We start from the raw sequence: 13,517 nt of genomic DNA, 5'->3' as shown, positions 1-13,517 counted from the left end.
AGATCCCAAAAGTAAGTCGCTTTTGAAAAAAACCAAAATTGTCAATTTTGAAAAAAAAACAACCAAAATTGCTTTTGGTTTTTTTTTAGCTTTGCCGCTCAGTTTCTATTTTCCCCCGTCCCAGAGCAAGGCTGCTTTTCGCGCCCTGCTCCGGGAGGGGGGAGAGGCGAAACAACTTACTAGCTTTTGGTTTTTTTCGCTTCACCGCTCAGTTTCTATTTTCCCCCGTCCCGGAGCAAGGCTGCTTTTCGCGCCCTGCTCCGGGAGGGGGGAGAAGAACTGAAGCGGCGAAGCAACTTACTTGCACGGGGGAAAGCGGTCTCCATGGCAGCCCCAGTCCTCTCCCCTCCTCCCGAAGCCAAAAAAAAAAGCAAAAAAAAACGTTGCAGGCCCCCTCCGGACATCGGAGGGGGGCTGCAACGTTTTTTTCGCTTTTTTTTTTTTTTTGGCTTCGGGAGGAGGGGAGAGGACTGGGGCTGCCACGGAGACCGGCACCCATGATCGCGGCCGGGGCAGGTGAGTGGGGGCTGGGGGAAAGCTTGCCACCTACCCTTACATGCCTCTACCGCCTGGGTCAGGGAAGGCGGTAAGTTTGCAGGTTAAACGCGCGACAAAACGGCAGGGAAAGGTAGCGATAGTCGGGGCGCGGGTTACGGGATGCTAGGGGAATAGCTAATTCGCTCGTTTGCATGCAATATCGCGCTAATTCGCTCGTTTGCATGCAATATACATGCCGCGGGCGGAAGGGGTTGCCCGGGGAATTTAGGACGCGGTAGGAGTAGGTTAAAGGGGATTCGGGATCGCAGGAAGGGCTAACGCGGCCGAAACGTGAGTTAAAAGCGGCTTAGGAGCAGGGTAAACGCGGCCGCACTTTACAGGATAGGCCTGTGTGTTCTTTTAAACCATGTCTTTCTATATGCTCTGTGATTTTGATCTGTCTGGTAACAGCAACAGGAGCTCCTTCCGTTTTACTCTTTCTAAAGTGATGTAGAAAATATGTCCAAGAAAACAAAAAAAAAAAGCAATGCAAAAAATCAATTTTTCAAAAAATAAAAGAAAAAAAAGCTTAATAAAAAAACAAACCCAAATATATATTTATATATATATAGCCCCCTTCAAAGTAAGGTCTCTACAGTTGAATTCAGCCAGAAAATGTACCTGTTGTACTTCACCACCTCCAATAAAGGCAGATTTTTCCTTAGCTCTGGTGACCTATATGTAGAGCTCAGATCCTGATCCAATTAGCACAAGCAATGTGAGCTTCTTTCAACTCCCAGGCTTCAAAGAAAAAGCTGTATCTGTGCTTCTGTCACCTTCAGATATAGCCAGAGTCAGTTATGATGATCAAAATGTTTTGTTATAATAAATATAAAAAAGATTTGTTATAAAATATCTGTATGAAGTCCTTCATTCCAATTATTATTAGAGGTATAAACAGAAAATACTGGAGGTTTTTCCATCTTGAGTTACTGTGGAAGAGTATCTTAGTTAAATTGAGCAGTCTGGTTCATAAACAGTTTTTGTCCTTTGGAACACATTGTTGAAAGGAGAATCAGACCTTCATGGTAACTTAAGGAAGTCTCCTTTTCCTTATTACTCGAAACTATTGTTTCTACCATTGTGCATGAAGTTATTGTGTGAGACCCTCAGTAAACACACACACACACACCCCCTGACAAGCAGATTTCTAGCTTTTACTATTTGAGAATATCCATCTATAATAGAGGAAAGTTGCCTGCATCTGTATAGTCGGTATGCAAATTGAGCTGCTCAGATAATCACAGGCATCTCTGTGCAGAAGCATAACCCTGATAATTTTCAAACTTCATTGGTTACCAATTGAGTGGCGTATCAAATTCAAAATTGTAACTTTAGTATTCAAGGGCATGGAAGGCCTTGCTTCTCCAGCTTTCAGTGCTTAACCTGTGAGAACCTTGTGATCAGAGGGTCAAAATTTGTGACCCATCATTCAAGCAGATAAGGCTTGATGATTCTTGAGCGCCTGTTTTGTGTTCAAGGAGCCAAACTATGGAACATTTTAGTTGGAAACATAAAAAATTTACCATTTTTTACATTTTAGGAAGGTGGTTAAACCTAATTTTTTTCAAATTACTAAGTTATCTATCTATCTTGATATATTGGGGGCTAAGCATTTGTGTTAATCTTGATAGGTGATCATTTTAAATATTTCTTTTTTATCTTTTGATTTTAAGATTTTAGTGTTATGTTTTGTGTTTAACATTTTAATGAATGTTTTATTGTAAACTGCTTAGTATTGTAGATAAGCATTATAAAAATATTTTAAATACTGTTATCCATTTGGAAAACTGACCATTTTGAGTCCTACCCTCTTTCCTGCTTTTTCACCAGTTACCAATGCACAATAGAATTCTGCTTCCTATCCATGACTTTATAATTTCCTGGGGTCTTTATCAGATGCCTTATGTAAATCTAAATACACCATATCAACCAGCTCCCCTTTATCTACATGTTTACACCTTCAAAAAATTCTAAAAGATTGTAACATAGTAATGACAGCAGAAAAAGACCAAAATGGTCCATCCAGTCTGCCCAGCAAACTTCCCAAGGTAGTAACTGCCGCTCCGTGCAGGTTACCCCCATGTTTCTCTTAAGGGTAGTAACTGCCGCTCCGTGCAGGTTACCCCCATGTTTCTCTTAAGGGTAGTAACTGCCGCTCCGTGCCAGTTTAACTTTTTTTTTTATTTATTCCCATCCTCTAGCCTTTAGGGATCCACAGTGTTTATCCCATTCCCCTTTGAAATCCTTCACAGTTTTAGTCTTCACTTCCTCCGGAAGGGCGTTCCAGGCATCCACCACCCTCTCAGTGAAGAAATATTTCCTGACATTGGTTTTAAGTCTTCCTTCCTGGAGTTTCAAATTGTGACCCCTAGTTCTACTAAATTGTTTCCAATGGAAAAGGTTTCTTGACGACCATGGATCATTAAAACCTTGGTAAGACAAGACTTCCCCCTTGCTTAAAACCATGTTGACTCTTCTACATTAAGCCACGTCTGACTGTTTGAGCAGTGATTTTGCCAGGCACCAACATCAGGCTCACCAGTCTCCGGTTTCCCATATCAACCCGGACCACTTTTTAAAAATCAGCATCACATCGGCCACCTTCCAGTCTTCAGAAATTGGGGCTATATATATCTTGATTATGGTACTGTTTATGAATATGTACAATTGAATGTGCATAGGTGCTTAACTATGAATGTCAAGCCTTCCCTTTGGATAAGCTTGTAATTTTGTACATTACAGCTGTCTCTTTTTTTAAAATGTTCCCTTGCTGAATTAAGACACAGTCACGTTTTGCTTTCGTCTTTCTCTCCATAGATACCATTGCATTTCAGGATGAAGTGGAATGGGTTAAGTTCAATGTGGACATGAATGGGTACTATATGGTGAACTATGGTGATGACGACTGGGAGGCCTTGATTAAACTATTACACGTAAATCACAATACCCTGTGCGACAGAGACCGTGCCGGCCTTATTAACAACATCTTTGTACTCGCAGGGTAATGCATTGATTCTTATTAGCAAACCACTGTGAAAAGTGCTTCATTTGTTGGGTTGTTTTTTTTTCTCCACTCTTAGCGTAAAGGCCACCTTCACTTCCTGATGTGGGAGAAGAAGGTTCATATTTTTTCATGAAGGAAAACAAAGACACTGCCAGCTCATTGAATGGAAGAAAAAAAAAGTTAGATGCCATTAAGATGATACTGATAATTTCAGTGCTAATATTGGTGTCTTTTCACAACTCCTGTGGGAATGGCGGCATTTTAGTTAGCCAAGAGTTGAGGTGGGGGGAGGGGAAGTAATCATGAGTAATGCTAATATTGTATTGGACAGAGAAAAGTCAGTTACCGCAAACTATGTGCTCTGACTGGTTGTTGGCACTACGACCAGCGGTGGCATTCTGCTGCTGTGGCACCTGCTCCCATAATTCTGTTCGTTATTTGCACACCAGACTCGGCTTTTGCCAGCCGCAGCCCCAAAGCCTTCCTTGCCAGATTACAAACCCCCGCCCTTTATTTTGTTCTTGCTACTTACCATTTGAAAATTGCAGAGAAAAAAAAGGAACCTGCATCCTCCTGCAGCCCAGAAGGATAGGTTCATTTTTATTTCTTTGAGCCAGGCCCATTAGGTGCCTGGCTTCAGTTAAGTCAGCCTTAGTGGCCCCGGAAGGAGCCTAGCTTTCATTTCATTTTGGTGCCTCCATCTGGAGGCACTGAAGAAGTACTCTGAAAGGGGGAAGGGCTTAAATAGAAGAAGGGAAAGAGGGCCAGCCCGAAATGCATAGTAATTAAGTTATTCAATGCATTTGACCGATTAATAGGCTTCTGTAATCTTTTTTTTCAAATCATCTTTATTTGCCAGACTAATTGTAGTTCTTCTTTATCCAGTCAGACCAGTCCAGACAAATTGATTGTGCATGCTAACCAGCAAATGGAGACAGAGCTCAACAGGCTTGCTAATGTCACTCCTTATAAACATCTGTGCTGACATCAGCTGCCAGTATTCTCTGTCTCCAGCAGATGGCAGGCATGCATCTTGTGCTGTGGACTGCAGCCTGATAGGCTGAAAAGGAAACATGGGAAAGGCTGAAAGCATTTAGTATAGTGTTATAGTCTCAGCTGGATATTTCTTGTTTGACATTTTAAAATCTTGGTTGCACTATGATGGATTGAAGCATGCGTCAAGTCTGTCTTCTGATATAAATAAAAGGTATTTCTGCTTAGAATGTTCATTCTTACTTGTCATTGGCTGTTTAACCTTGGGACTGTTGTTCATTTCTGACAAAGGAAATTATAACACCTGTCAGAATTAACCAATGGGTGAGGACTATCATGAGATTAAATTACTTTTTTCACCTCAATATTGTATGGCATGGGGTTTTTCTTGTTTGTTTAAGCTATACCATACGAAAATGTATAGCTTTTCAAATCCTGTTTTGTCTAGAAGGTCTTTGGTGGGTTCTGCTTCATGTCTGTGTGTTTCTCGACCTGTTAGCATAGGAAAGGTGCAACTGAAGACTGCCTTTGCTCTGATCGACTATCTTGTGAATGAAACCAGCACCGCTCCCATTGTGGAAGCTTTATTCCAGTTGGATCTAATTCATGGTCTCTTAGAAAAGCGAGGAATGCAGTTGCTTGCTGGGAAACTACAGGTATGCCTGATTCTTCAAAACCTTTTTCCAAGTTTATGGTTATGAAACACTGTTGTATTTTACTTCTAAACCTTAGATCACCTGGTCAAAGACAAATCAAATTCCTTTATAGGCAAGAATCCCTTGGGGTATCCGTGTGTTGTGAGATATCATGTAATGCTCTACAGACACTAGACTATTTTCTTTCAGAGGGTTTTTTATTTTTTAAGTCTTTTTTTTTTTTAAAGTCCAGATTGAAGCACAATTGTAATGATAGCGCTGCTCCTTTTCAAGTGGTGGGGAGTAAAACTGAAAACTGTAAGTCGATGTCCAGGGTGTTCTTTCCCTCAGATTTTTAGCCAGCATGATTTCTCTGAGGGAATCAATGTGTACGGACAGGGACCTGATAGATCTTTGAAAAACCTCCATTCTAGTTTTGTACCTTTTTGACCACCTGGGAATGCTTCCAGGGCTACTCTTGAGCTCAAAGAGAATGGAAATGCCAACCACTTTTATAGCTCTTGTAGACCAAATGTGGAGAGACTTTGGATGAGCCTCAGAGAATATGACTCCTGCCCTTCAATCTCAGCAGCAAGTATCTGGCCCAGAGCAGATTATGGTGGGAGAGAGACCCTTTAGGTCAGGGTTTCCCAAACCTGTCCTAGGGGACCCCACAGCCAGTCAGGTTTTCAGGATATCCACAATGAATAGGCATGAGATAAATTTGCATATTGAATTACAAATGTATCCCATACCTCCTCATTGTGGATATCCTGAAAACCCAACTGGCCGTGGGGTCCCCAGGATAGGTTTGGGAAGCCCTGTTTTGGGAGGTATATGAGACCTCCAGTGCCAAACTCTAACTCCATAGCTTTTTGCCAGCCACCCGCTCCTCCAGCCACAGGCAAGTACATGAATAACAAGTGTATTTTTGGTCAGCTTGGTTACAAACAAGAGTGGTATAGCCCAATCTCGGAGAAGGATCTAGATTAGAAGTGAAAGCATAAAGCTAAGGACAAGAGCTTGGAGAGGGTAAAATAGAATGCAAAGTAAATAATGTGGTATCAAGACTATCTCATGACTCTCAATTGCATGCCTCTTTGAAAAGGGAGCGCGGGATTAGGGCCAAGCTGGGGCTGGTCTACAGTACGTTTTGTCTTGCTGTCATTGCATAATTCTTAAGCAAACATTTATTGTGGCTAAGAAATGCATTGTGGAGCAACGCACCTGACTTGTAGTTGCATTAAGGGTGGACAATTTGTGCAGGTAAAATACTTTTTACCTGTGAAGATTTGGATTTTACATTTAATTATTCAGCTTTAAGTAGCCGGTGCTCAAGGTGGATTACAATTGAGGTACAGCAGGAATTTCGCTGTCCCAGACGGTTTCTAATCTAATTGCCTGATTTACTATGCAGTTTTTCCCCATAGACACAGAATAGGGTAAACTTCATAGTAAATCAGGCCCTTAGGTCCAAGGTCACAAGGCGCATCAGTGGGACAAGTGGGATTTGAACCCTGGCTTGCCTGCTGCTCTAACTACTCCTTTACTCTAAATCATGTTAATGAATTGCCCTCCTAATATTTAAGGGTGGATGAAGTACTGATATTCTTCAGGTTATTGGTCTATTATAGATGTAGTTCTGTAACGGGATCTTAATGTCAACATCGTAAACTCATTAAAACTATGTTGTAACTTTATTGTTTTAAGGTTGGATGTTGTAAATCACTCTGGGTTATTGTAAAGAGCAATTTGTAAATCAAGCTATAAATAAGGCTGATATTTCAGAATAATGCCAACGCTTGCTTGTAGCATCTCTACCAGCGTCTATCACAGGGGAACAGCACAAACTGCTGGTTCATCAGATCAAGGGGGGGGGGGGTGAGGAGCCCTCAAACTCCCATCATGCTTCACTATCCTCAGGATCCTGCCCTGTCACCTCTCTGCCTCAGTTTCAGCTTTGGTCTACTGGTGTGCAGGTATCGGGATGCGTATTTGTGATGAGCCTGTTCCAGTGCTATGGTGCAGATTGGGGCACTTTGCTGGAAGCGAGAGTGAGCTGGATTGATGGCATTTGTTAAAAGGATAGTGTGGCTGAGGTTTCAGGCCTGAATCTGAGCCACTATGCTGTTTGAATGCCTTGGAGGATGCCACAGCTGCAGCAGTGGGAAAGGTGCCTGTGATTGTGGATTGAGGCTGTAGGGTCAGTTTAGTGCAGGCTGTGGCAAGTGGCACCTCGGCCCACTTTAAGTTTGGAAGAATCATCTGGGACTCATGTGATGAACCAGCAGGTAGCATTGTACCCCTATGCTCCAGGTTAGTTGTAGACCACCCCTAAAGGAATAAGCAGGTAAGAGTCAAGTTTATCCTATGGGCCATTTATTAGCCACCCTGTTTGAAAAATGGAGCTCTGATTGGCACGTTGGCTGCCATATTAAAGAGCACACATGTTTTTGTTTCCCCAGAAAAACCGAAGTCTAAGAGAAAAACTAAGTTGTAGTGAAAGGTTAGGAGTTGAATGAATAGATCACATATATTTGTAGCTCAAAGATTTTAGGAATACAGATGTTTTGAAAACTGAACACTAAAAATATTGTTAGCTCGGTGACAGGAATGTGCAAATCTTGTGTAACATACACGTTCAGGTTTACAGCTTTGTGTGAAATTGGCCAGTCCAGAAAAGTTAATAGTTGTGCTATAACTTATAGCGTAATACTAGTGCCTCTCTATTACCTTTCTAGCAACATATATTAAAGTTGCTGAACAAAATGATCAGTAATCAGACTTGGACTGATGAGGGAACCCTTTCGGAGCAGGAACGCCGATCTGTCCTTCTGGGTTTTGCCTGTTCTCATGATGTTGAAAGCTGTACAACAAAAGCCAGTAAGCTATTTGAAGAGTGGAAGAATCAAGACGGATCTAGGTAAAGCATGAAAAGACCACATTAATCCACCATTTTATGGTTACTTTGGGTAGATAAAAAGATAACTTTTAAGGTGATTATAGTATGGAAGAACACTTCTTCCTGTTAGCAGGTATGGTGCAAAGCTCTTTTTAAGCAGGGATGTAAGTGGTGGTGGGAGGACAATACCACTAGTTTTTAATGGACACAGTGCAGTCAAGTCTTCTCATCCATTTTGCATTCCATTTTATATGTAAAATGAACATAATTTACATAGAAACATAGAAATGATGGCAGAAGAGGACCAAATGATCCACCCAGTCTGCCCAGCAAGCTTATGCCATTATCTGCTGCACGGTGCAGGTTACCCCCATGCTTACCAGTTTCCCAGACTGTAAAAGTCAGGGCCCTCGTTAGATGCTGTTTGAATCCAATTTCCCTTAACCATTGCCGTGGAGGCAGAGAGCAATATTGGAGTTGAATCAAAGGTATCAGGCTTCGTGATTAAGGGTATTAAGCGCTGCATCAGCAAGTTACTCCCATGTTTATTTGTTCCCCAAACCGTAAAAGTAGAGGCCTTCATTTTTTGTTGTCAGAATCAAATTCCCCCTTTCCCACTGCAGTTAAATTAGAGAGCAATGATTGAATTGCATTAACAGTATCAAGGCTTATTTGTTAAGTGTAGCAACTGCCACACCAGCAAGTTACCCCCATGCACTCTCTTCTTTATTTTCAACCTCTGGTCTTTAGGGATCCACAGTGTTTATCTCATGCCCATTTGAATTTCTTCACTGTTTTCGTCTTCACTATCTCTTCAAGAAGGGCATTCCAGGTATTCACCCTCTCCGTGAAGAAATGTTTCTTTACATTGGTTCTGAGTTGTCCTTCCTGGAGTTTCATTTCATGACCCTTAGTTCTATTGATTTCTTTCCAACGGGAAGGATTTGACAGTTGTGCATCATTAAAACCTTTCAGGTATCTGAAGGTCTGTATCATATTACAATTATATTGTCATATGACAGAATATAAACTAAATCCCACTTACAAATTTTGTTTGAGAAGTGTGTGAAAATGTCCAATGACCAGGCAAGTAAATAGAAATATATTATCTGAGCTTTCCTGCTGCCGTGATGCTTAGGGTGTGGTGTTTGTTTAACCAATAGGTAAACAAAAAAGGGCTAACAAAAAAATTCAAACAGGTGCCCTGATAAATGATATGGAAAGAAAAAGAAACTGGATCACTCTGATCTCAAATGAATTTCCAAATCTTAGTGCATGCAAGTAGCTCTTAAAACAGGTATATATATTAAAGTTTTGAAGTGGTGATTGAGCACATTATACAATAAGAGTGTTATCCATGGGTATAAATTACATGATATGATAAATATTCAGGTATTGTAACACTATCATAGCAATTTTCAAAAGCCATTTACAAGCATAAAGTGCACTTACAAGTGAATATCCTATGGACAATACAATAGCCTATATTGTAGCAATTTTCAAAAGCCCATTTACACAGGTGAAGTGCATTTACATATATAAATCCCAATTTTAAGTATGTAAATGCTTTTTAAAATCAGGCCCAGTGTATTGTGAAATATTGCCTTAGGCCATGATATTGGTGGCATATAAATACAAATAAAAGGGGGATATTCCCCTATTGCTAGCTCTTATAGATGAGCATGTATTTTGTTGTGCAGTTGTAGAAAATGATGAATGACCTAAACTAAAGGTAACAAATGAAGAGAGAAATCCGCAGCTCTTACATCAGGTCATGTCTTGCTATATTCTCACACCCTGTCTTTCCTTTATAGTCTAAATAGTGGAAGTCAATTTCTCACATTGGACAAAAGATAAGTCCTTGCATTTTGCGTTGTAAAGCTCTGTATTTATCCATTCTAGAAGTATGGTCCTAAAACCAAGAGAAGAGTAAATGTATGTGACAAATCACAAACTAGTAAAGAAAAGGGTTTATGAGCATAACATTTAATACTATTAAGACATTCATGGAACATTGTATTAGCTATTTTTTATTTTTTTTTATACACAGGAGTTAATGTGGAGCCTTTCACCTTGGAAGACTAACAAAAATGACTAAAGTAGAGATGGTTATTCTCTTAAGGCCCCATCAGTCCTTTTGATATGAGGAAGGACCACATTTTCACTCTTTTTTTTTTTTTATACATAGAAAATTAGCAACAAGGGGATACCTATTGAGATGTCGCTTTGTTCTTTTCTTTTGTATGTTATTTTTGGGAAGACTTATCCTTAATTTCTTTGTTTCACCAATGTAGCATCGGTCTTCACATTGATTTTGCATTGAATCATTTATTCAGCAATAATAGAGGAGCGTGAATGTGTGAATCCTTTGTTGAATGTCTTTTTCCATTTAGATAGCTGTAGGTGCTGGTTTAAAATGGATATCTTTTCTTTCAAAAGTAGCACTGAAGTTTTTGCCCAGTTGGGGAGAAATGCCCTTTTAAGTTTATATTCCTGAAGTAGATTTTGATCTTTCACTGTGTGAGAAATTGGTTCCCTTGTTGAAATCCATTTATGCCATAGTGAAGTCTTTCTTGATGGATTGTGTATATATCAAAAAACCTGTGTACGATTTTGTTTCAACATTGTTCTCATTCATATTTCTTTTCTTGTTTAAAGACTGCCTACGGATGTGATGAAGATCGTATTTACAGCTGGTGCAAAAACCATGGAAGGCTGGGAATTCTTGTTAACAAAGTATAATTCTTCATTGCTTGAAGCAGAAAAGAACAAAATTCTTGAAGCTCTAGCCAGCACAGAGAAGGCTAATAAACTAATCTGGTACGAACTTTGGGTGTGTTTATAGAAATTCCAGTGGGATAAATATCCACCTGAGTTAAGATTCCAAATGATCCCTGTCAGCTGGTAAGCAGGTTGTTTAATACAAAACAAAAAACATACTTTGAAATGTCTGTAAGCTAATGCTAGAAGTCTAAGAAGTAAGATGGGAGAGTTAGAATGTATAGCACTGAATGAGAGGTAGATATAATTGAAATCTGAGACCTGGTGGAAGGAGGATAACCAGTGGAACAGTGCTATACCAATGAACAAATTATATCGCAGTGACAGGGTGGATCAACTTGGTGGAGGGGGTGGCACTTTATATTCACGATGGCATAGAGTCCAACAGGATAAAGATCGTGCAGGAGACTAAATGCACGGTAGAAATCCATGTGTGTTGAAGAGTATAGTGATAGGGGTATACTACCGTCCACAGGGCTAAAATGATCAGACAGACAATGAAAAGCTAAGAGAAATTAGGAAAGCCAAAAAATTTGATAAAACAATATTGGGAGATTTCAGTACCCCAATATTGAGTGGGTAAATGTAATAGGTCATGCTAGAGAGGTAAAATTCTTGGATGGAATAAAATACTTTCATGGAACAATTAGTTAAGGAACCAACAAGAGAGGGAGCCATTTTAGATCTAATTCTTAGTGGAGTGCAGGATTTGGTACAAGAGGTAACAGTGATTCGGCCACTTAGCAATAGTGATCATAACATGATCAAATTTGACTTAAGGACTGGAAGGAGGGATAATAAGTAAATCTACAGCTCTAGCACTAAACTTTCAAAAGGGAGACTTTAATAAAATGAGAAAAATAGAAAAAATTGGTGCTGCTATAAAGGTTGAGTGTACAACAGGTGTGGGCATTATTTAAAAATACAATTTTAGAAGCACAGTCCAGATGTATTTCTCACATTAAAAATGTGACTAACAGCATGGTTAAATGAGAGGCTATTTTAGTCAAAAGAACTTCCTTCAAAAATTGGAAGAAGGATCCATTTGAAGAATATAGGAAAAAGTATAAGCATTGGCAAGTTAAATATAAAACATTGATAAGACAGGCTAAGAGAGAATTTAAAAACAAAAGCTGACTGTAGAAGCAAAAACTCATAATAAAAACTTTTTAAAGTATATCCGAAACAGGAAGCCTGTGAGGGAGTCGGTTGGACAGTTAGATGACTGAGGGGTTAAAGGTGCATTTAAGGAAGATTAGGTCATCATGGAAAGACTAAACAAATTCTTTGGTCCGATGTTTACTAATGAGAATGTTGGGGAGATACCTCTTCTTGAAATGGTTTTCAAGGATGATGAATCAAATAAATTGAACCAAATTACAGTGAACTTGGAAGTTGTGGTAGGCCAGATTGACAAACTGAAGAATAGCAAATCACCTGGATCAGGTGGTATGCACCCCAGGGTTCTGAAAGAACTAAAAAATGAAATTTTAGATCTATTACTAATAATTTGTAACCTATCACTAAAATCATCCATTGTACCTAAAGACTGGAAGGTGGCCAATGTAACCTCAATATTTTAAAAGGGTTCCAGGAGTGATTGGGGAAACTATTGGTGGAGAGCCTGACTTCAGTGCCGGGAAAAATTGTAGAAAGTATTTTAAAGAACAAAATCACAGAACACATAGATATAGTTTAATGGGACACAGCCAGCATGAATTTATCCAAGGAAAATCTTGCTTCACAAATCTGCTACATTTTTTGAAGGGGTTACCAAACATGTGGATAAAGGTGAGCCAGTAGATTGTGTATTTGGATTTTCCGAAGGCATTTGACAAAGTCCCCCATGAGACTCCTTAGAAAATTAAAAAGTGATGGGATAAGAGGCAATGTCCTTTTGTGGATTGCAAACTGGCTAAAAGATCAGGAACAGAAAGTAGGATTAAATGGTCAGTTTTCTTAGTGGAGAAAGGTAAACAATGGAGTACCTCAGGGATCTTTACTGAAACTGGTGCTTTTTAATATATTTATAAGTGATCTGGAAAAGGGAAGTTTATCAAAGTCGCAGATAATACAAAATTATCCCTTGTCTTATTCCTTTCCAGATCATTTATAAATATATTGAAAAGTACAGATCCCTGAGGCACTCCACTGTTTACCCTTTTCCACTGAGAAAATTGACCATTTAATCCTACTCTGTTTCCTGTCTTTTAACCAACTTGTAATCCACAAAAGGACATCACCTCCTATCCCATGACTTTTTAGTTCTCTTAGAAGCCTCTCATGCGGGACTTTGTCGAAAGTCTTCTGAAAATCCAAATACACCACATCTACTGGTTCACCTTTGTCCACATGTTTATTCACCCCTTCAAAAAAAAAAAAGTAGGAGATTTGTGAGGCAAGACTTCCCTTGCGTAAATCCATGCTGTGTCCCATCAAACCATGTCTATCTAAATGTTTTGTGTTTTATTCTTTATAACAGTTTCCACGATTTTACCCAGAAGATCATTTTTTGCTGGGGCCCCTTAGTTGATTACCATGGTGGTCTTCCCCATCTGGGGGTAGCTGCCAGTAGCAGATTGGTCACTTCTGAACCTCAGTGATCAGCGATTGTGTCTCAACTGGAGAGTTTTGGGATCGGGGGCCTCGATTTCTTTTGCTT

The 13,517-nt window shown here is 39.7% G+C and overlaps 1 protein-coding gene across 1 annotated transcript in view; it reads left to right on the top strand.

Annotated features, from left to right (window-relative positions):
* LNPEP (leucyl and cystinyl aminopeptidase) overlaps nt 1–13,517 on the top strand; it is a 215,028-nt gene that overhangs the window by 160,559 nt on the left and 40,952 nt on the right. Inside the window, exons 14-17 of the mRNA XM_029572844.1 lie at nt 3,358–3,541; nt 5,037–5,193; nt 7,914–8,095; nt 10,733–10,894. Of these exons, the coding sequence (XP_029428704.1) occupies nt 3,358–3,541; nt 5,037–5,193; nt 7,914–8,095; nt 10,733–10,894 (685 nt within the window). The remainder of the gene's footprint in view (nt 1–3,357; nt 3,542–5,036; nt 5,194–7,913; nt 8,096–10,732; nt 10,895–13,517) is intronic.

This window comes from Rhinatrema bivittatum, chromosome 1 (genome assembly GCF_901001135.1).
Source record: "Rhinatrema bivittatum chromosome 1, aRhiBiv1.1, whole genome shotgun sequence".
In the NCBI taxonomy this organism is placed as follows: domain Eukaryota; kingdom Metazoa; phylum Chordata; class Amphibia; order Gymnophiona; family Rhinatrematidae; genus Rhinatrema; species Rhinatrema bivittatum.
The sequence above is the reverse complement of the archived record's forward strand: the minus strand, read 5'-3'. Positions and strand labels throughout refer to the sequence as shown.